The sequence below is a fragment of the Bombina bombina genome, chromosome 6 (genome assembly GCF_027579735.1).
Source record: "Bombina bombina isolate aBomBom1 chromosome 6, aBomBom1.pri, whole genome shotgun sequence".
Lineage (NCBI taxonomy): Eukaryota > Metazoa > Chordata > Amphibia > Anura > Bombinatoridae > Bombina > Bombina bombina.
This window is the reverse complement of record NC_069504.1, coordinates 323,760,152-323,784,988: the sequence shown is the minus strand read 5'-3', so window position 1 is coordinate 323,784,988 and position 24,837 is coordinate 323,760,152. Positions and strand designations below refer to the sequence as shown.

Below are 24,837 nucleotides of genomic sequence, written 5' to 3'. Positions count from 1 at the left end.
AGACAGACTGCAGATAGAGATGTTTGTGAGACAGACTGTAGATAGAGATGTTTGTGAGGCAGACTATAGATAGAGATGTTTGTGAGACAGACTGTAGATAGAGATGTTTGTGAGACAGACTCTAGATAGAGATGTTTGTGAGACAGACTGTGGATTGAGATGTTTGTGAGGCAGACTGTAGATAGAGATGTTTGTGAGGCAGACTGTATATAGAGATGTTTGTGAGGCAGACTATAAATAGAGATGTTTGTGAGACAGACTGTCGATTGAGATGTTTGTGAGGCAGACTATAGATAGAGATGTTTGTGAGACAGACTATAGATAGAGATGTTTGTGAGACAGACTGTAGATAGAGATGTTTGTGAGACAGACTGTAGATAGAGATGTTTGTGAGACAGACTCTAGATAGAGATGTTTGTGAGACAGACTGTGGATTGAGATGTTTGTGATGCAGACTGTAGATAGAGATGTTTGTGAGGCAGACTGTATATAGAGATGTTTGTGAGGCAGACTATAGATAGAGATGTTTGTGAGACAGACTGTAGATAGAGATGTTTGTGCGGCAGACTACAGATAGAGATGTTTGTGAGGCAGACTATAGATAGAGATGTTTGTGAGACAGACTGTAGATAGAGATGTTTGTGAGGCAGACTATAGATAGAGATGTTTGTGAGGCAGACTATAGATAGAGATGTTTGTGAGGCAGGCTGTAGATAGAGATGTTTGTGAGGCAGACTGTAGATAGAGATGTTTGTGAGACAGACTGCAGATAGAGATGTTTGTGAGACAGACTGTAGATAGAGATGTTTGTGAGGCAGACTATAGATAGAGATGTTTGTGAGACAGACTGTAGATAGAGATGTTTGTGAGACAGACTCTAGATAGAGATGTTTGTGAGACAGACTGTGGATTGAGATGTTTGTGAGGCAGACTGTAGATAGAGATGTTTGTGAGGCAGACTGTATATAGAGATGTTTGTGAGGCAGACTATAAATAGAGATGTTTGTGAGACAGACTGTCGATTGAGATGTTTGTGAGGCAGACTATAGATAGAGATGTTTGTGAGACAGACTATAGATAGAGATGTTTGTGAGACAGACTGTAGATAGAGATGTTTGTGAGACAGACTGTAGATAGAGATGTTTGTGAGACAGACTCTAGATAGAGATGTTTGTGAGACAGACTGTGGATTGAGATGTTTGTGATGCAGACTGTAGATAGAGATGTTTGTGAGGCAGACTGTATATAGAGATGTTTGTGAGGCAGACTATAGATAGAGATGTTTGTGAGACAGACTGTAGATAGAGATGTTTGTGCGGCAGACTACAGATAGAGATGTTTGTGAGGCAGACTATAGATAGAGATGTTTGTGAGACAGACTGTAGATAGAGATGTTTGTGAGGCAGACTATAGATAGAGATGTTTGTGAGGCAGACTATAGATAGAGATGTTTGTGAGGCAGGCTGTAGATAGATATGTTTGTGAGACAGACTGTAGTTAGAGATGTTTGTGAGGCAGACTATAGATAGATATGTTTGTGAGGCAGACTATAGATAGAGATGTTTTTGAGGCAGACTGTAGATAGAGATGTTCGTGAGGCAGATTGAGGAGGAGGTTTTTCTGGAATAAAAGCAGGAAATATGAAGAATGGTGGAGAAAAGGTAAAGAATGGAACTGATAGGTGAAGGTCACAAGCACAATGAAGGAGGCTGCTAAGTGAATACATATAGAAAATGTGGAAGATTTAATGTGGTTCAAAAGAGCAGTTGATATGAATGGGGATGATATAATGAGATGCAATATAAATAAACAGGTTTGCAGTAGTAAGGGAGGTATAAGTGAGTAGACCTGGATTTATATTGTGTCTTGAGTGAAATGTATTTATCTTTAGGCATGAACCCTCATGATAGATATTTTTGTGAGGCAGACTATAGATAGAGATGTTTGTGAGACAGACTTTAGATAGAGATGTTTGTGAGACAGACTATAGATAGAGATGTTTGTGAGACAGACTGTAGATAGAGATGTTTGTGAGACATGCTGTAGATAGAGATGTTTGTGAGACAGACTGCAGATAGAGATGTTTGTGAGACGGACTGTAGATAGAGATGTTTGTGAAACAGACTGTAGTGTTGAGAGGGTATCCAGGAAGAGATGTTTGTGAGGCAGACTATTGATAGAGATGTTTGTGCGACACACTATAAATAGAGATATTTGTGCGACACACTATAGATAGAGAAGTTTGTGAGACAGACAGTAGAGATGTTTGTGACACAGACTGTAGATAGAGATGTTTGTGACACAGACTGTAGATAGAGATGTTTGTGACACAGACTGTAGATTGAGATGTTTGTGACACAGACTGTAGATAGAGATGTTTGTGACACAGACTGTAGATAGAGATGTTTGTGAGACATACTTTAGATAGAGATGTTTGTGAGACAGACTATAGATAGAGATGTTTGTGAGACAGACTGTAGATAGAGATGTTAGTGAGACAGACTGTAGATAGAGATGTTTGTGAGAAACATAGAAACATAGAAACATAGAAACATAGATATTGATGGCAGATAAGAGCCATCAATATCTATGTTTCTATGTTTCTATGTTTCTATGTTTCTCACAAACATCTCTATCTACAGTCTGTCTCACTAACATCTCTATCTACAGTCTGTCTCACAAACATCTCTATCTATAGTCTGTCTCACAAACATCTCTATCTAAAGTGAGGCTGTGGATTGAGATGTTTGTGAGGCAGACTGTAGATAGAGATGTTTGTGAGGCAGACTATAGATAGAGATGTTTGTGAGGCAGACTATAGATAGAGATGTTTGTGAGGCAGACTATAGATAGAGATGTTTGTGAGGCAGGCTGTAGATAGAGATGTTTGTGAGGCAGACTACAGATAGAGATGTTTGTGAGACAGACTTTAGATAGAGATGTTTGTGAGACAGACTGTAGATAGAGATGTTTGTGAGACAGACTGTAGATAGAGATGTTTGTGAGACAGACTGTAGATAGAGATGTTTGTGAGGCAGACTATAGATAGAGATGTTTGTGAGGCAGACTGTAGATAGAGATGTTTGTGAGGCAGACTATAGATAGAGATGTTTGTGAGACAGACTATAGATAGAGATGTTTGTGAGGCAGGCTGTAGATAGAGATGTTTGTGATGCAGACTATAGATAGAGATGTTTGTAAAACAGACTATAGATAGATATGTGTGTAAAACATACTATAGATATAGATGTTTGTGAGACAGACTGTAGATAGAGATGTTTGTGAGACAGACTGTCGATTGAGATGTTTGTGAGGCAGACTATAGATAGAGATGTTTGTGAGACAGACTATAGATAAAGATGTTTGTGAGACAGACTGTAGATAGAGATGTTCGTGAGACAGACTCTAGATAGAGATGTTTGTGAGACAGACTGTGGATTGAGATGTTTGTGAGGCAGACTGTAGATAGAGATGTTTGTGAGGCAGACTGTATATAGAGATGTTTGTGAGGCAGACTATAGATAGAGATGTTTGTGAGACAGACTGTCGATTGAGATGTTTGTGAGGCAGACTATAGATAGAGATGTTTGTGAGACAGACTATAGATAGAGATGTTTGTGAGACAGACTGTAGATAGAGATGTTTGTGAGACAGACTCTAGATAGAGATGTTTGTGGGACAGACTGTGGATTGAGATGTTTGTGAGGCAGACTGTATATAGAGATGTTTGTGAGGCAGACTATAGATAGAGATGTTTGTGAGACAGACTGTCGATTGAGATGTTTGTGAGGCAGACTATAGATAGAGATGTTTGTGAGACAGACTATAGATAAAGATGTTTGTGAGACAGACTGTAGATAGAGATGTTCGTGAGACAGACTCTAGATAGAGATGTTTGTGAGACAGACTGTGGATTGAGATGTTTGTGAGGCAGACTGTAGATAGAGATGTTTGTGAGGCAGACTGTATATAGAGATGTTTGTGAGGCAGACTATAGATAGAGATGTTTGTGAGACAGACTGTCGATTGAGATGTTTGTGAGGCAGACTATAGATAGAGATGTTTGTGAGACAGACTATAGATAGAGATGTTTGTGAGACAGACTGTAGATAGAGATGTTTGTGAGACAGACTCTAGATAGAGATGTTTGTGGGACAGACTGTGGATTGAGATGTTTGTGAGGCAGACTGTATATAGAGATGTTTGTGAGGCAGACTATAGATAGAGATGTTTGTGAGGCAGACTATAGATAGAGATGTTTGTGAGGCAGGCTGTAGATAGATATGTTTGTGAGACAGACTGTAGTTAGAGATGTTTATGAGGCAGACTATAGATAGATATGTTTTTGAGGCAGACTATAGATAGAGATGTTTTTGAGGCAGACTGTAGATAGAGATGTTCGTGAGGCAGATTGAGGAGGAGGTTTTTCTGGAATAAAAGCAGGAAATATGAAGAATGGTGGAGAAAAGGTAAAGAATGGAACTGATAGGTGAAGGTCACAAGCACAATGAAGGAGGCTGCTAAATGAGTACATATAGAAAAGGTGGAAGATTTAAAGTGGTTCAAAAGAGCAGTTGATATGAATGGGGATGATATAATGAGATGCAATATAAATAAACAGGTTTGCAGTAGTAAGGGAGGTATAAGTGAGTAGACCTGGATTTATATTGTGTCTTGAGTGAAATGTATTTATCTTTAGGCATGACCCCTCATGATAGATATTTTTGTGAGACAGACTATAGATAGAGATGTTTGTGAGACAGACTTTAGATAGAGATGTTTGTGAGACAGACTATAGATAGAGATGTTTGTGAGACACACTGTAGATAGAGATGTTTGTGAGACATGCTGTAGATAGAGATGTTTGTGAGACAGACTGCAGATAGAGATGTTTGTGAGACGGACTGTAGATAGAGATGTTTGTGAAACAGACTGTAGTGTTGAGAGGGTATCCAGGAAGAGATGTTTGTGAGGCAGACTATAGATAGAGATGTTTGTGCGACACACTATAGATAGAGATATTTGTGCGACACACTATAGATAGAGAAGTTTGTGAGACAGACAGTAGAGATGTTTGTGACACAGACTGTAGATAGAGATGTTTGTGACACAGACTGTAGATTGAGATGTTTGTGACACAGACTGTAGATAGAGATGTTTGTGAGACAGACTTTAGATAGAGATGTTTGTGAGACAGACTTTATATAGAGATGTTTGTGAGACAGACTATAGATAGAGATGTTTGTGAGACAGACTGTAGATAGAGATGTTTGTGAGACAGACTGTGGATTGAGATTATTTGTGTGGCAGACTGCCTCACAAACATCTCTATCTGCAGTCTGCCTCACAAACATCTCTATCTACAGTCTGCCACACAAATAATCTCAATCCACAGTCTGTCTCACTAACATCTCTATCTACAGTCTGTCTCACAAACATCTCTATCTATAGTCTGTCTCACAAACATCTCTATCTAAAGTCTGACTCACAAACATCTCTATCTAAAGTCTGTCTCACAAACATCTCTATCTACAGTCTGTGTCACAAACATCTCAATCTACAGTCTGTGTCACAAACATCTCTATCTACAGTCTGTGTCACAAACATCTCTACTGTCTGTGTCACAAATATCTCTATCTATAGTGTGTCGCACTAACATCTCTATCTATAGTCTGCCTCACAAACATCTCTTCCTGGATACCCTCTCAACACTACAGTCTGCCTCACAAACATCTCTATCTATAGTCTGCCTCACAAACATCTCTATCTGCAGTCTGCCTCACAAACATCTCTATCTACAGACTATAGATAGAGATGTTTGTGAGGCAGACTATAGATAGAGATGTTTGTGAGGCAGGCTGTAGATAGAGATGTTTGTGAGGCAGACTATAGATAGAGATGTTTGTGAGACAGACTATAGATAGAGATGTTTGTGAGACAAACTGTAGATAGAGATGTTTGTGAGACAGACTGTAGATAGAGATGTTTGTGAGACAGACTGTATATAGAGATGTTTGTGAGACAGACTGTAGATAGAGATGTTTGTGAGACAGACTGTGGATTGAGATGTTTGTGAGGCAGACTGTAGATAGAGATGTTTGTGAGGCAGACTGTAGATAGAGATGTTTGTGACACAGACTGTAGATAGAGATGTTCTTGAGGCAGACTGTAGATAGAGATGTTTGTGAGGCAGACTGTAGATAGAGATGTTTGTGAGGCAGACTGTAGATAGAGATGTTTGTGAGGCAGACTTTAGATAGAGATGTTTGTGAGGCAGACTGTAGATAGAGATGTTTGTGAGGCAGACTGTAGATAGAGATGTTTGTGAGGCAGACTGTAGATAGAGATGTTTGTGAGGCAGACTTTAGATAGAGATGTTTGTGAGGCAGACTGTAGATAGAGATGTTTGTGAGGCAGACTTTAGATAGAGATGTTTGTGAGACAGACTGTATATAAAGATGTTTGTGAGACAGAATATAGATAGAGATGTTTGTTAGACAGACTGTAGATAGAAATGTTTGTGAGGCAGACTGTAGATAGAGATGTTTGTGAAACAGACTATAGATAGAGATGTTTGTGAGACAGACTGTATATAGAGATGTTTGTGAGGCAGACTATAGATAGAGATGTTTGTGAGGCAGACTATAGATAGAGATGTTTGTGAGGCAGACTGTAGATAGAGATGTTTGTGACACAGACTGTAGATAGAGATGTTCTTGAGGCAGACTGTATATAGAGATGTTTGTGAAACAGACTATAGATAGAGATGTTTGTGAAACAGACTATAGATAGATATGTTTGTGAGACAGACTGTGGATAGAGACGGTTGTGAAACAGATGGAGATAGAGATGTTTTTGAAACAGACTGTAGAGATGTTTGTGAGACAGACTTAGATAGAGATATTTGTGAGACAGACTGTAGATAGAGATGTTTGTGAGACAGACTGTAGATACAGATGTTTGTGAGGCAGACTGTAGATAGAGATGTTTGTGAGACAGACTGTAGATAGTGATGTTTGTGAGACAGACTTTAGATAGAGATGTTTGTGAGATAGACTATAGATAGAGATGTTTGTGAGACAGACCGTAGATAGAGAAGTTTGTGAGACAGACTATAGATAGAGATGTTTGTGAAACAGACTGTATATACAGTAGATATGTTTGTGAAACAGATTTTAGATAGAGATGTCTGTTAAACAGACTATGAATATAGATGTTTGTGAGACAGACTGTAGATAGAGATGTTTGTGAGACAGACTATAGATATAGATGTTTGTGAGACAGACTATATATAGAGAGGTTTGTGAAACAGATTATGAATATAGATGTTTGTGAGGCAGACTGTCGATAGATATGTTTGTGAAACAGACTATAGATTGAGCTATTTGTGAGACAGACTGTAGGTAGAGATGTTTGTGAGACAGATGGATATAAAGATGTTTGCGAGACAGACTATAAATAAAGATGTTTGTCAGAAAGATTGTAGATAGAGATGTTAGTGTTGAGAGGGTATCCAGGATGAGATGTTTGTGAGGCAGACTATAGATAGAGATGTTTGTGAGACAGACTTTAGATAGAGATGTTTGTGAGATAGACTATAGATAGAGATGTTTGTGAGACAGACCGTGGATAGAGAAGTTTGTGAGACAGACTGTAGATAGAGATGTTTGTGAAACAGACTGTATATACAGTAGATATGTTTGTGAAACAGATTTTAGATAGAGATGTCTGTTAAACAGACTATGAATATAGATGTTTGTGAGACAGACTGTAGATAGAGATGTTTGTGAGACAGACTATAGATATAGATGTTTGTGAGACAGACTATATATAGAGAGGTTTGTGAAACAGATTATGAATATAGATGTTTGTGAGGCAGACTGTCGATAGATATGTTTGTGAAACAGACTATAGATTGAGCTATTTGTGAGACAGACTGTAGGTAGAGATGTTTGTGAGACAGATGGATATAAAGATGTTTGCGAGACAGACTATAAATAAAGATGTTTGTGAGACAGACTGTGGATAGAGATGTTTGTGAAACAGATGGAGATAGAGATGTTTGTGAGACAGACTGTAGATATGTTTGTGAGACAGACTGTAGATAGAGTTGTTTGTCAGACAGATTGTAGATAGAGATGTAGATAGAGATGTTTGTCAGACAGACTGTAGACAGATATGTTTGTGAGACAGACTGTAGATAGAGATGTTTGTGAGACAGACTATAGATATAGATGTTTGTGAGACAGACTATATATAGAGAGGTTTGTGAAACAGATTATGAATATAGATGTTTGTGAGGCAGACTGTCGATAGATATGTTTGTGAAACAGACTATAGATTGAGCTATTTGTGAGACAGACTGTAGGTAGAGATGTTTGTGAGACAGATGGATATAAAGATGTTTGCGAGACAGACTATAAATAAAGATGTTTGTGAGACAGACTGTGGATAGAGATGTTTGTGAAACAGATGGAGATAGAGATGTTTGTGAGACAGACTGTAGATATGTTTGTGAGACAGACTGTAGATAGAGTTGTTTGTCAGACAGATTGTAGATAGAGATGTAGATAGAGATGTTTGTCAGACAGACTGTAGACAGATATGTTTGTGAGACAGACTGTAGATAGAGATGTTTGTGAGACAGACTGTAGATAGAGATGTTTGTGAGACAGACTGTAGATAGATATATTTGTGAGAGAGACTGTAGATGGAGATATTTGTGTGGCAGACTGTAGATAAAGATGTTTGCGAGACAGACTGTGGATAGTGATGTTTGTGAAACAGATGGAGATAGAGATGTTTGTGAAACAGACTATAGATATAGATGTTTGTGAGACAGACTGTAGATAGATATATTTGTGAGAGAGACTGTAGATAGAGATGTTTGTGAGACAGACTGTAGATATAGATGTTTGTGAGACAGACTGTAGAGAAGTCTGTGAGACAGACTGTAGATAGAGATGTTTGGGAGACAGACTATAGATAGAGCTATTTGTGAGACAGACTGTAGATAGAGATGTTTGTGAGACAGATGGAGATAAAGATGTTTGCGAGACAGACTGTAGATAGAGATGTTTGCGAGACAGACTGTGGATAGAGATGTTTGTGAAACAGATGGAGATAGAGATGTTTGTGAGACAGACTGTAGAGATGTTTGTGAGACAGATAGTAGATAGAGATGTTTGTCAGACAGACTGTAGATAGAGATGTTTGTGAGACAGACTGTGGATAGAGATGTTTGTGAGACAAACTGTAGATAGAGATGTTTGTCAGACACACTGTGGATAGAGATGTTTGTGAGATAGACTTTAGATAGAGATGTTAGTGTTGAGAGGGTATCCAGGAAGAGATGTTTGTGAGGCAGACTATAGATAGAGATGTTTGTGAGACAAACTGTAGATAGAGATGTTTATCAGATAGACCGTAGATAGAGAATAGACAGACTGTAGATAGAGATGTTTGTGACACAGACTGTATATAGAGATGTTTGTGAGACAGACTGTATATAGAGATGTTTGTGAGACAGACTGTATATAGAGATGTTTGTGAGACAGACTATAGATAGAGATGTTTGTGCGACAGACCATAGATAGAGATGTTTATGAGACAGACTGTATATAAAGATGTTTGTGAGACAGAATATAGATAGAGATGTTTGTTAGACAGACTGTAGATAGAAATGTTTGTGAGACAGACTGTAGATAGAGATGTTTGTGAGACAGACTATAGATAGAGATGTTTGTGAGACAGACTGTATATAGAGATATTTGTGACACAGACTGTAGATAGAGATGTTTGTGACACAGACTGTAGATAGAGATGTTTGTGAGACAGACTATAGTTAGAGATGTTTGTCAGACAGACTGTAGATAGAGATATTTGTCAGACAGACTGTAGATAGAGATATTTGTGAGACAGACTGTAGATAGAGATGTTTGTGAGACAGACTGTAGATAGAGACGTTTGTGAGACAGACTTTAGATAGAGATGTTAGTGTTTAGAGGGTATCCATGAAGAGAGAGATGTTTGTGAGGTAGACTGTAGATAGAGATGTTTGTGAGACAGACTGTAGATAAAGATATAGCAGCACCGAGACTTTTCATTATGTAAAACAAAAACACTTTTATTATAGGCAAAAATTAAAAGCACAGATAGGACTCAAAGGTCATATAAGCACACAAAGTAAAATCATCAACAACACAGACGCGTTTCTTGAGCAGACTGTTTGTGAGACAGACTGTAGATAGAGATGTTTGTGAGACAGACTGTAGATAAAGATATAGCAGCACCGAGACTTTTCATTATGTAAAACAAAAACACTTTTATTATAGGCAAAAATTAAAAGCACAGATAGGACTCAAAGGTCATATAAGCACACAAAGTAAAATCATCAACAACACAGACGCGTTTCTTGAGCAGACTGTTTGTGAGACAGACTGTAGATAAAGATGTTTGTGAGACAGACTGTGTATTGAGAAGTTTGTGAGGCAGACTATAGATAGAGATGTCTGTGAGACAGACTGTAGATAGAGATGTTTGTGAGGCAGACTATAGATAGAGATGTTTGTGAGACAGACTGTAGATAGAGATGTTTGTGAGGCAGACTATAGATAGAGATGTCTGTGAGACTGACTGTAGATAGAGATGTTTGTGAGACAGACTGTAGATAGAGATGTTTGTGAGACAGACTGTAGATAAAGATGTTTGTGAGGCAGACTGTAGATAAAGATGTTTGTGAGACAGACTGTAGATAGAGATGTTTGTGAGGCAGACTGTAGATAAAGATGTTTGTGAGACAGACTGTAGATAGAGATGTCTGTGAGACAGACTGTAGATAGAGATGTTTGTGAGGCAGACTATAGATATAGATGTTTGTGAGGCAGACTGTAGTTAGAGATGTTTGTGAGGCAGACTGTAGATAGAGATGTTTGTGAGGCAGACTGTAGATAAAGATGTTTGTGAGACAGACTGTAGATAGAGATGTTTGTGAGACAGACTATAGATAGAGATGTTTGTGAGACAGACTATAGATATAGATGTTTGTGAGGCAGACTGTAGTTAGAGATGTTTGTGAGGCAGACTATAGATAGAGATGTTTGTGAGGCAGACTGTAGATAGAGATGTTTGTGAGACAGAGTTTAGATAGAGATGTTTGTGAGACAGACTGTGGATAGAGATTTTTGTGAGACAGACTATAGAGATGTTTGTGAAACAGATTGTAGATAGAGATGTTTGTGAGACAGACTCTAGATATATATGTTTGTGAGACAGACTATAGAGATGTTTGTGAAACAGATTGTAGATAGAGATGTTTGTGAGACAGACTCTAGATATATATGTTTGTGAGACAGACTATAGATAAAGTTGTTTTTGAGACTGACTGTAGATATATATGTTTGTGAAACAGACTGCAGATAGAGATTTTTGTGAGACAGACTGTAGATAGAGATGTCTGCAAGACAGACTGTAGATAGAGATGTTTGGGAGAAAATCTTTTACATGAGTTAAAAGGGAGGAGAATCATTTGTGGAATGATTTATAGATTAGGATGTTATCAGAATACAGGTGTTACTGAAACCCAAATGAGATTATGAGCTGTATAAGTTTTTCAAGTTAATACATTGAAAAGGCCAGTGGATCCAGTATTAAGGTTTTGGGTACCTCTATAGGCTGTGAGAGAAGTGTTGAAGTGATACTAAATATGACATATAGCATGGTTAGAGAAATGTGATTAAATTAAAGTTAAACAGTGACATAAATGCCAAAGTAGCAGAGAATGCTCAATAGAAGGAGAAAGTGAATAAGAATAGTCCATGGTTTTAGCAGCAAATAAGTTTTATATTATGATTTATTTATTTTTTTTTCCAGATAACATAAGGTTTTGGGTAGTTTGTCACTTGGATTATAATTGCAGCCAAGGCAGTTCAAGAATTATTTTGGTTAGGATGAAAAACAGGGGAGAGATTAGAGGGAGGAGTAGGACTTAGACATAATAGGAGTGGAGAGATGTAGGTCAGAGGTTGATCGAAGAAAACGGTGGGGGAATATTTGGAGATGAGAGAGGAAATACAGTTGGGAGTGAGGCTGTTTAGCATGGGGAGCCAATATAGAGACTGGCAGATTGGAGCAGATGATGTAGATCGGTGACTTAGGTGGATGAGTCTATCTGAAGCATTCATAGCAGATTGGAGGGAGGAGAGGTGGTGTTTGGGAAGGCCATTTAGAAGTAGATTTCCATAGTCAATGCATGACAAAATGAGGGAATAAATTAGTATTTTTGTAGTTTGTTGGAGTAAGGAAAGGACAAATCCTGGAAATATTGCATAGGTGCGCTCAGCGGGATTTGGTAAATGCTTGTATATGTGGGGTGAATGTGAGTTCAGAGTCAAGTGTGACCCCAAGACAGTGGACCTGGGGTGAGGTGTTTATCCAACTGTCAGAGAAATGTCAGGTGTCATATGTCTCGAAGAGGGGGAATAAGAAGCAGTACTCTCAAATTTGTGACCTCTGTCCCACTGACCAAACTTCATCCCATCTTGTTTCAACTTTACCTAACACACACCTAGATTACGAGATAAACAGGGTGTGAAACTAACGCCAAAAAAGTTGCATTATTTCACCCTCCATAGCGCTGCCATTACGAGTTACTGAAAAGCCTCCTTGTGCATGCGATATGGTGGCGTTAAACTCCATACCGCATAAAATCCAAGGGCTGCTTTGACGTGCCGGTGCATGCTTTCCCCCATAGACATCAATGGGGAGAGTGTGTTAGAAAAAAAACTAACACCTGAGATTGCGGAATGGAGATTGCCGTAGTGCAACCCCATTGATGTCTATGGGGGGGGGAAAAGCTACTTTTAAACCTAACATAAACCCCAAGTCTAAACACCCCCCGACAACGCCAACACCTAAATAAAGTTATTAAGCCCTAATATGCTGCTCCCGACATCGCCAACACTAATAAAAGTTATTAACCCCTATTCCGCTGCTTCCCGACATCACCGCCACTATAATGAAGTTATTAACCCCTATTACGACACTCCCCGACATCACCACCGCTATAATAGTTATTAACCCCTATTACACCGCTCCCTGACATCGCCGACACAATAATAAAGTTATTAACCCCTAAACCTCCGGTCTCCCACATCTCTGCAACTAAATAAACCTATTAACCCCTAAACCACTGGCCCCCTCAACGCAAAATACTAAATTAAACTATTTACCCCTAAAATACCCCCCTAACTTTAAATTAAAATTACAATATAACTATATTTAAATAAATAAAAACTTACCTGTGAAATAAAAGAAAAAGTTTAAACTATAAATTAACCTAACATAAATATTCTAATAAAATAAAAATAAACTACTAATTAAAAAATATAAATTTAAAATTTAAAAAAACTAACACTACGAGAAAAATTTAAAAATCTAAAATTATAAAAAATAATAAACACTAAATTATGAAAAATAAAAAACACTAAGCTTAAAAAAAAAATAAACTAAATTATCAAAAATAAAAACAATTACACCTAATCTAATAGCCCTATAAAAATAAAAAAGCCCCCACAAAATAAAAACACCCCCTAGCCTACAATAAACTACCAATAGCCCTTAAAAGGGCCTTTTGTAGGGCATTGCCCTAAGTTAAAAAGCTCCTTTAACTGTAAAAAAAATACTAAGTCCCCCCCCCAACAAAAACCTAAGATACCCATTGCCCCTAAAGGGGCATTTGTATGGGCATTGCCCTTAAAAGAGCATTTAGCTCTTTTTCATTGCCCTTAAAAGGGCATTTAGCTTTATTACAAAAGCCCAGACCCTAATCTGGAAAAAACCCACTTCCAAAAAAAAAAAAAAATAGCTAACACTAACCCCAGAATATATACTCACAATTGCTGAAGTCCAGACATCCAGGCGATGGAGCGGTAAAGACATCCAGCGCAGAGTGTCCTCTTCATAGGGTCCGGGTGTACACTGAAGTTTCAATGCAAGGTAGCCGTTTCAAAATGGCGAACCTTGCATTTCTATTGGCTGATTTGATTCTTCAAATTCAAATCAGCCAATAGGATAAGAGCTTCAAAAATCCTATTGGCTGTTCAAAACAGCTCTCATCCTATTGTCTGATTTGAATTTGAAGAATCAAATCAGCCAATAGGAATGCAAGGTACGCCATTTTGAAATGGCTACCTTGCATTAAAGCTTCAGTGTACGGCGGGTACCGTATGAAGAGGACGTTCCGCGCTGGATGTCTTCAGCACTCCCCTCCACAGGGATGAAGATAGAAGACACCCCCACAATGGATGAAAATGTCGCTGCCTGGATGAAGACTTCTCCCCGCCTGGATGTCCGGACTTTCAGAAACCATGAGTAGATATTCTGGGGTTAGTGTAAGGTATTTTTTTTTTGGGGGGGGGTGTTTTTTTTTCAGATTAGGGTTTGGGCTTTTGAAACAGAGCTAAATGCCCTTTTAAGGGCAATTAAAAGAGCTGAATGCCCTTTTAAGGGCAATGCCTATATAAATGCCCCTTTAGGGGCAATGGGTAGCTTAGGTTTTTTTTAGAGTTTGTTTTTTTTATTTTGGGGGTTGGTTGGGTGGTGGGTTTTACTGTTGGGGTGACTTTGTATTTTTTTACAGGTAAAAGAGCTGTTTAACCTAGGGCAATGCCCTACAAAATGCCCTTTTAAGGGCTATTGGTAGTTTATTGTGTGCTAGGGGGTGTTTTTATTTTGGGCTGGCTTTTTTATTTTTATAGGGCTATTAGATTAGGTGTAATTGTTTTTATTTTTGATCATTTTGTTTATTATTTTTGTAAGCTTAGTGTTTTTTATTTTTCGTAATTTAGTGTTTATTATTTTTTGTAATTTTAGATTTTTTTATTTTTTTTTGTAGTGTTAGGTTTTTTTAAATTTGTAATTTAGATTTTTTAATTAGTAGTATTTTTATTTTATTAGAATAGTAATGTTAGGTTAATTTATAGTTTAAAATTAGTTTTTTATTTCTTTCACAGTTAAGTTTTTATTTATTTAAATATAGTTATATTGTAATTTTAATGTAAAGTTAGGGGGGGTGTTAGGTTTAGGGGGTAATAGGTTTATTTAGTGGTGGAGATGTGGGAGGCCGGAGGTTTAGGAGTTAATAACTTTATTATATTGACGGTGATGTCGGGGAATGGCGGAATAGGGGTTAATAACTTTATTATATTGGCGGTGATGTCGGGGAGCGGCGGAATAGGGGTTAATTACTTTATTATAGTGGCGGTGATGTCGGGGAGCAGCGGAATAGGGGTTAATAACTTTATTATAGTGGCGGTGATGTCGGGGAGCGGCAGAATAGGGGTTAATAATTTTTATTAGTGTCAGCGATGTCGGGAGCAGCGGTTTAGGGGTTAATATATTTAAATAGTGTTGGCGATGGGGGTGGGGCGGCAGATTAGGGGTTAATAACTTTATTTTATAGTCTCGATGTGGGTGGGCCACAGATTAGGGGTTAATAGGTGTTATATAGTGTTTGCGGTGCGGGAGGGCGGCGGTTTAGGGGTTAATAGGTAGTTTATGGGTGTTAGTGTACTTTGTAACACTTTAGTTATGAGTTTTGTAAAACATTTTTGTGGCGCAAAACTCATAACTACTGCTTTCAGATGGCGGTACGGATTGTGTCGGTATAGGCTGTAACGCAATCTTTTTTAGCCTCATCGCACAACCTGTAATACCAGCGTTATTAAAATCCCCCGCAAAAACGTCATTTTTTTGAGTGTGGAATGGACGTTGCGTTACAGGCTAAAATGCTTGCGGTATAGCTATACCGACACAACTCGCAATAGCTGCGTTACTGCTTTTACGCTGAAATTGCCATTTTTTAAGCTTTAAAAGTCATAACACAAAACTCGTAATCTACCTGACAGTGATTAATTGATCAGGCTTTGCTGTTACAAGGTGTACTCACTGCCATTCTAACCAGCCAGGTCTGCTACAAGCAAGTATCGCTCCCTATTCACCAACCCAGTGCAAGTCCTTTCTCAGTCCTTTTAAATACCACCCCTAAACTACCCAAATGTTAGACCCAGACAGCCCAAATGTCACCTCTCTTTAACACCATTAAAAAATGTGATTAGTTAAATCCCTTTAAATATAAAATTTTAGTAATTTATTTTTTATCATGTATTGCCTTGTTTAAAAAACCTTCAATTATTCTTACTAATATAACTTCTTCTTTCCACCTTAGTCCGATGGGATATATATCAATGGCCTTTACATGGAAGGTGCAAGATGGGATCGCGACAAGCATGTCATTGGTGAATCTTTAGCCAAAGTGCTTTATGAGAGCATGCCTCTTGTATCCTTATTTGCTATAAATGTTATTTTTTTCCATAACCTCATGTATCAGCATGCTAACTGCTTTATTTTTCATGAATCCTTACTTGACATTCATACAGCAATTTTGTCAAGCCTGCAGATCAATAGGATTTAAGCAACAGAGCTGATAATGTATTTTCAAGCCCTAAGGCCAACTCGTCACAAGAAGGGTGCATGTAATGCAGAGTGTCACAGTTCTGTTATAGAATTTCTAGTTAAAAAAAAGGAAGCTCTATATATCTATTATTAAACTCTTTTCATTAGCAGAAAGAAATAAAAAATGTATTTTTACTGAGTTAAAATCAGCTATTTGATGAAAAAGATTCTCTAATTCTGAAAACACAAGCCACTTTAATATAATTTAGTATGTTATACATTCAGATCAAATTTTTGTAAGCAAAGTCCCCTTAAAACATACAGGGTTCAACATTTTGAGCCAGATTACGAGTGTAGCGCAAAGGTTTGCGTGCAAAGCGTAAGGGGTTTATCATAGGTGTTTTGCTGGTGGTATTACGAGGTTAAAGGAAATGTGATCGCTTTAGAGCAATCACGATTTACGCTAGAATGATTACTGCATTCTCAGAGCTCTGGTTAACTGATTCACGAAACAAAAAAGTTTCACAAAACACATCAAAAATACATTACAATGTACAGTTACACTCATAATAACACCATCTAATAAACATTCTTAAAAATAAATATTGCACAAAAAAGTTATAAGGGCTAAAAGATATGAGATCTCAGGTGTTAGGAAAAAAAGGCAGGCAAAGGACTTTAACATTGGAAAATATACATATACATGTCTAAAGATGTATATGTATGTATGTGAATATATATATATATATATATATATATATATATATATATATATATATATATATATATATATGTATGTATATATATATATATATGTATGTATATACATATGTATTTATATGTGTAAATATGTATTTAGACACATATATACACATATAAACACATAAATACATATGTATACATATATGTACACACACACACACACACACACACACACACATATATATAATATATATATATATATATATATATATATATATATATATATATATATATATATATATATATATATATATAAAAGTACATTGCAATCAAGTAGATGAAAACATGTGAAAGCATATTTATGCAATATTCATCCTATATAATAAAAGGCCAGGTATGTTTGTCCGAAGCTGTCATGCGCAGAAGAGACTGCACAATATAAAAACATACCTGGCCTTGAGGATCAGACAGCAGAGAGAGTGGGTGGAACTGGAAGTGGCCGTTGCAGGTGACGTTGTCTGGCAGGAGCCTTGTGGTGGGGGTGTGACCGGACCGGAAGGGCCATGACAAAGGCTTGACCGGGCGGGAGCGTCGTGATGGGGGCATGGCTGGGCAGAAGCTGATGTGATTGGGGGCGTGGCTGGCTGGGAGTGGGCGTCATCGTGAGAGAGCGCAAAAGAGTGGGGAGAGAGAGCAAAAGAGGGTGGAGAGAAAGCAAAAGAGAGGGGGGGGAGAGCAAAAGAGGGGGGAGAGAGCGCAAAAGAGAGGGGAAGAGAGAGCAAAATAGAGGGGGGGGAGAGAGAGCAAAAGAGAGGGAGGAGAGAGAGAGTAAAAGAGAGGGGGAGAGAGAGAGAGAACAAAAGAGAAGGGTGAGATAGAGCAAAAGAGAGGGGGGAGAGAGAGCAAAAGATAGGGAGAAGAGAGAGATCAAAAGAGAGGGGGGCGAGAGAGAGAGGTGGTGAAGAGATAGAGCAAAAGAGTGGGGGGGAGAGAGAAAGAGCAAAAGAGAGGGGGGAGAGAGAGCAAAAGAGAGGGGGAGAGAGGAAGGAGTGGGATCGCTGTACTGCAAAAAATGGCCTGTGTACACAGGCTTTAGGACTAGTATTTAATAAAGTGTTATAGTTTGTATTTATTGTAAATATTTCACATTCCAATGTGCTGCACAAACCAGAATATGTTCTAAGTATTTATAAAGATATATATATATATATATATGTATATCTATACCTGTATATAATCATGTATATATATATATACAGGGAGTGCAGAATTATTAGGCAAGTTGTATTTTTGAGGATTAATTTTATTATTGAACAACAACCATGTTCTCAATGAACCCAAAAAAATCATTAATATCAAAGCTGAATAGTTTTGGAAGTAGTTTTTAGTTTGTTTTTAGTTATAGCTATTTTAGGGGGATATCTGTGTGTGCAGGTGACTATTACTGTGTATAATTATTAGGCAACTTAAAAAAAAACAAATATATACCCATTTCAATTATTTATTTTTACCAGTGAAACCAATATAACATCTCAACATTCACAAATATACATTTCTGACATTCAAAAACAAAACAAAAACAAATCAGTGACAATATAGCCACCTTTCTTTGCAAGGACACTCAAAAGCCTGCCATCCATGGATTCTGTCAGTGTTTTGATCTGTTCACCATCAACATTGCGTGCAGCAGCAACCACAGCCTCCCAGACACTGTTCAGAGAGGTGTACTGTTTTCCCTTCTTGTAAATCTCACATTTGATGATGGACCACAGGTTCTCAATGGGGTTCAGATCAGGTGAACAAGGAGGCCATGTCATTAGATTTTCTTCTTTTATACCCTTTCTTGCCAGCCACGCTGTGGAGTACTTGGACGCGTGTGATGGAGCATTGTCCTGCATGAAAATCATGTTTTTCTTGAAGGATGCAGACTTCTTCCTGTACCACTGCTTGAAGAAGGTGTCTTCCAGAAACTGGCAGTAGGACTGGGAGTTGAGCTTGACTCCATCCTCAACCCGAAAAGGCCCCACAAGCTCATCTTTGATGATACCAGCCCAAACCAGTACTCCACATCCACCTTGCTGGCGTCTGAGTCGGACTGGAGCTCTCTGCCCTTTACCAATCCAGCCACGGGCCCATCCATCTGGCCCATCAAGACTCACTCTCATTTCATCAGTCCATAAAACCTTAGAAAAATCAGTCTTGAGATATTTCTTGGCCCAGTCTTGACGTTTCAGCTTGTGTGTCTTGTTCAGTGGTGGTCATCTTTCAGCCTTTCTTACCTTGGCCATGTCTCTGAGTATTGCACACTTTGTGCTTTTGGGCACTCCAGTGATGTTGCAGCTCTGAAATATGGCCAAACTGGTGGCAAGTGGCATCTTGGCAGCTGCACGCTTGACTTTTCTCAGTTCATGGGCAGTTATTTTGCGCCTTGGTTTTTCCACACGCTTCTTGCGACCCTGTTGACTATTTTGAATGAAACGCTTGATTGTTCGATGATCACGCTTCAGAAGCTTTGCAATTGTAAGAGTGCTGCATCCCTCTGCAAGATATCTCACTATTTTTGACTTTTCTGAGCCTGTCAATTCCTTCTTTTGACCCATTTTGCCAAAGGAAAGGAAGTTGCCTAATAATTATGCATACCTGATATAGGGTGTTGATGTCATTAGACCACACCCCTTCTCATTACAAAGATGCACATCACCTAATATGCTTAATTGGTAGCAGGCTTTCGAGCCTATACAGCTTGGAGTAAGACAACATGCATAAAGAGGATGATGTGGTCAAAATACTCATTTGCCTAATAATTCTGCACACAGTGTATATATATATATATATATATATATATATATATACACAGTATATATAGGTATAGATGTATATTGTACCAAAAAATCATATATCTATGTAGAAATATGTATTTATGAAAAAATAGAATATATCCTAAATAGAACATATTCTGCTATGTAAAGAACATTGGAATGTGAAATATTAATATTTTCATGTCGGGTTAGCGCACATGAGAATATGTGATCAGGTTTTTTTACGCGCAAGTAGAGTGTTTTTCCCCACACTTTTTTTGCTCCATTAACTTCTATGGGGGAATACATTAATGCGAACATGACATTCTAACTTTGGCTTTTTGCGCTAATCGGGTTAGTGCATAAGCGAAAACAATTTACTTTCAAATCATAATACGAGCGCAACCTAACGAGCGCAAAAGCAGAACTTCTATCGCAGTTAATGCTCAAGAGGGTGGGTTAATTAGCGCTCCACTTGTAATCTGGCCCATTATGAGCAGAAACAATGAGTTTCTTTAAATAAAGTTCTCTGCCTACTAAGATAAAGGTTACCTAACTCATTCTACCTTGTAAAAGAGGCTCCATAAAATTACAAAAAAAGTGGCAAGATAAATTCATTTGGGGTGCAAGTTCTTACCTTTGTGCACATAAATATTACTTAAAGGGGCATGATACCCAAATGTTGAATCACTTGAAAATATCACCTGAACACCTCTATGTAAAATATATATGTAAAATATTATAAGATATTTTATCTCAAATTTCCTAACGCCTAGATTTAGAGTTCTGCATTAGCCATCAAAAGCAGCGTTAAGGGGTCCTAACGCTGCTTTTTACCGCCAGCTGGTATTTAGAGTCAGTTAGGAAAGGGTCTAAAGTTCACTTTCCAGCCGCGACTTTTCCATACCGCAGATCCCCTTACGCCAATTGCGTATCCTATCTTTCAATGGGATCTTCGTTAGAACTCTAACGACAAAACTCCAGCCGCAGAAAAAAGTCAGGAGTTAAGAGTTTTATGGGCTAACGCCGGTTTATAAAGCTCTTAACTACAGTGCTCTAAAGTACACTAACACCCATAAACTACCTATGTACCCCTAAACCGAGGCCCCCCCCACATCGCCGCCACTCTAATAATTTTTTTTAACCCCTAATCTGCCGACTGCACACCGCCGCCACATACATTATCCCTATGTACTCCTAATCTGCTGCCCCTAACATCGCCGACACCTACATAATATTTATTAACCACTAATCTGCCCCCCCCCAACGTCACCACTATCTACCTACACTTATTAACCCCTAATCTGCCGACCGGACCTCGCCGCCACTATAATAAATATATTAACCCCTAAACCGCCTCACTCCCGCCTCGGAAACCCTATAATAAATAGTATTAACCCCTAATCTGCCCTCCCTAACATCGGCAAACACTAAATTACAAAAAATAAAAAAAGATTGCAAGAATTTTAAACTAATTACACCTACTCTAAGCCCCCTAAAAAAATAACAAAGCCCCCAAAATAAAAAAATGCCCTACCATATTCTAAAATAAAAAGTTAACAGCTCTATTACCTTACCAGCCCTTAAAAGGGCTTTTTGCAGGGCATGCCCCAAAGAAATCAGCTCTTTTGCCTGTAAAAAAAACATACAATATCCCCCAACATTACAACCCACCACCCACATACCCCTACTCTAACCCACCCAAACCCCCCTTAAAAAACCTAACACTAAGCCCCTGAAGATCTCCCTACCTTGTATTCACCCAGCCGGGTATCACGATCCATCCAGAAGAGGGTCCGAAGTCTTCATCCTATCCGGCCAGAAGGGGTCCTCCAGAGGGTCCGAAGTCTTCATCCTATCCGGCCAGAAGAGGTCCTCCAGAGGGGCGGAAGTCTTCATCCAGGCGGCATCTTCTAACTTCTTCCATCCGGAGCGGAGCGGGTCCATCTTAAAGCAGCCAACGCGGAGCCATCCTTCATCACCAACGGACTAACGACGAATGAAGGTTCCTTTAAATGACGTCATCCAAGATGGCGTCCCTCGAATTCCGATTGGCTGATAGGATTCTATCAGCCAATCGGAATTAAGGTAGGAAAAATCTGATTGGCTGATTGAATCAGCCAATCAGATTCAAGTTCAATCTGATTGACTGATCCAATCAGCCAATCAGATTGAGCTTGCATTCTATTGGCTCTTCCGATCAGCCAATAGAATGCAAGCTCAATCTGATTGGCTGATTGGATCAGTCAATCGGATTGAACTTGAATCTGATTGGCTGATTCAATCAGCCAATCAGATTTTTCCTACCTTAATTCCGATTGGCTGATAGAATCCTATCAGCAAATCGGAATTCGAGGGACGCCATCTTGGATGACATTATGTAAAGGAACCTTCATTCGTCGTTAGTCCGTCGGTGAGGAAGGATGGCTCCGCGTCGGCTGCTTCAAGATGGACCCGCTCCGCTCCGGATGGAAGAAGTTAGAAGATGCCGCCTGGATGAAGACTTCCGACCCTCTGTAGGACCTCTTCTGGCCGGATAGGATGAAGACTTCGGACCCTCTTCTGGACGGATCGGTGATACCCGGCTGGGTGAATACAAGGTAGGGAGATCTTCAGGGGCTTAGTGTTAGGTTTTTTAAGGGGGGTTTGGGTGGGTTAGAGTAGGGGTATGTGGGTGGTGGGTTGTAATGTTGGGGGGGGTATTGTATGGTTTTTTTTACAGGCAAAAGAGCTGATTTATTTGGGGCATGCCCCGCAAAAAGCCCTTTTAAGGGCTGGTAAGGTAATAGAGCTGTTAACTTTTTATTTTAGAATAGGGTAGGGTATTTTTTTTTATTTTGGGGGGCTTTGTTATTTTTTTAGGTGGCTTAGAGTAGATGTAATTAGTTTAAAATTCTTGTAATTTTTTTTATTTTTTTGTACTTTAGTGTTTTTTTTTTTTTTTGTAATTTAGTTTAGTTGATTTAATTGTAGGTAATTGTAGGTAGTTTAGTTAATTAATTTATTGATAGTGTAGGGTTAGGTTTAATTGTAACTTAGGTTAGGATTTATTTTACAGGTAATTTTGTAATTATTTTAACTAGGTAGCTATTAAATAGTAAATAACTATTTCTCTTGTAAGGTGTATCCAGTCCACGGATTCATCCATTACTTGTGGGATATTCTCCTTATCAACAGGAAGCTGCAAGAGGATCACCCACAGCAGAGCTGTCTATATAGCTCCTCCCCTAACTGCCACCCCCAGTCATTCTCTTGCAGCTCTCGACAAGAAAGGAAGTATCAAGAGAGGTGTGGTGAATTAGTGTAGTTTATCTTCAATCAAAGTTTGTTATTTTTAAACGGTACCGGCGTTGTACTGTTTTTACCTCAGGCAGAAATTAGAAGAAGAGTTTTGCCTGAGGTTTTTGATGATCTTAGCAGGTTGTAACTAAGGTCCACTGCTGTTCTCACACATAACTGAAGAGTATGGGAAAACTTCAGCTGAAGGAACGGCCTGCAGAATTAACTGCTCTGAGGTATGTTCAGTATATTTTTTCCTAGAGAGATGATAAGGTCTAGAAAATGCTGACAGTGCCTGATATATTTAAGGTAAGCCTGATTGCAGTGATTTAACAAACGACTGGCATCATGCTTGCAGTAAAGGGTAATATTCATATTACTTGCTCTTATGGCTTAGTATGTAAAACATTTGCATGATATATAAAGAACGTTTTTTACTGAGGGTGATAAATCTTTATTTGGGGCCTAGTTTTCCACATGGCTGACTAGATTTCTCCTAGGAGTAGTTATTTATGGCCCTTTGAGTGCATGGTGGGAGGGGCCTATTTTCGCGCTCTAATTGCGCAGTAGTTTTTACATTCTGAGACATCCAGCTTCCCTGAAGGAGTCCCCTGACATATTGGACCTCTGTAAGGGGTTTTTGTGCCTACAAAAGTCGTTTTATGGGAAGGTAGGAGCCACAGTAGAGCTGTGGCAGTTTGCTTGTGACTGTTATAACGGTTTTACCGTTTTTTTGCTTCGTTTTTGAGCCTGAGGGGTTAATCAATTATTTGCAAGTGGGTGCAATGCTATTTTAGTCTATTATACACACTGTAAAAACTTTGTAGAGTTAACTGCTTTTTTTCACTGTTTTGCAGTTTTTGTGTTTGTTTTTTTCCTTTAAAGGCACAGTACCGTTTTTTATATTCTGCTTTCTCACATTAATTAAAGTGTTTTCCAAGCTTGCTGGTCTCATTACTAGTCTGTTAGACATGTCTGACATAGAGGAAACTCCTTGTTCATTATGTTTAGAAGCCATTGTGGAACCCCCTCTTAGAATGTGTACCAAATGCACTGATATTACTATAAGTTATAAAGACCATATTCTGGCTTTAAAAGATTTATCACCAGAGGAAATTGACATGGGGGAAGTTATGCTGACTAACTCTCCCCACGTGTCAGAGCCTATAACTCCCGCTCAAGGGACACCAAGTACATCAATCGCGCCCATTGCGTATATTTTACAAGACATGGTGGCAGTTATGAATCGTAGCCCTTACAGAGGTATTGTCCAAACTGCCAGGGTTACAAGGAAAGCGAGACAGCTCTGGGGCTAGAACAAATACAGAGCTCTCTGACACTTTAGTAGCTATGTCTGATATACCCTCACAATGTGCAGAAGCCAAAGCAGGAGAGCTTCTATCTGTGGGTGATTTTTCTGACTCAGGGAAGACACTTCAACCTGATTCTGATATGTCTACATTTAAATTTAAGCTTAAACACCTCCGCATGTTGCTCAGGGAGGTTTTAGCAACTCTGGATGACTGTGACGCCATTGTAGTCCCAGAGAAATTGTGTAAATTGGATAAATACTATGCAGTGCCTGTTTACACTGATGTTTTTCCAA

General features: G+C 38.6%; 1 protein-coding gene across 1 annotated transcript in view; it reads left to right on the top strand.

The window, feature by feature from the left end:
• Window positions 1–24,837, top strand: part of LOC128664413 (dynein axonemal heavy chain 3-like) — a 2,586,207-nt gene that overhangs the window by 2,498,623 nt on the left and 62,747 nt on the right. Inside the window, exon 80 of the mRNA XM_053719244.1 lies at window positions 16,226–16,336. Coding sequence (XP_053575219.1) covers window positions 16,226–16,336 — 111 coding nt within the window. The remainder of the gene's footprint in view (window positions 1–16,225; window positions 16,337–24,837) is intronic.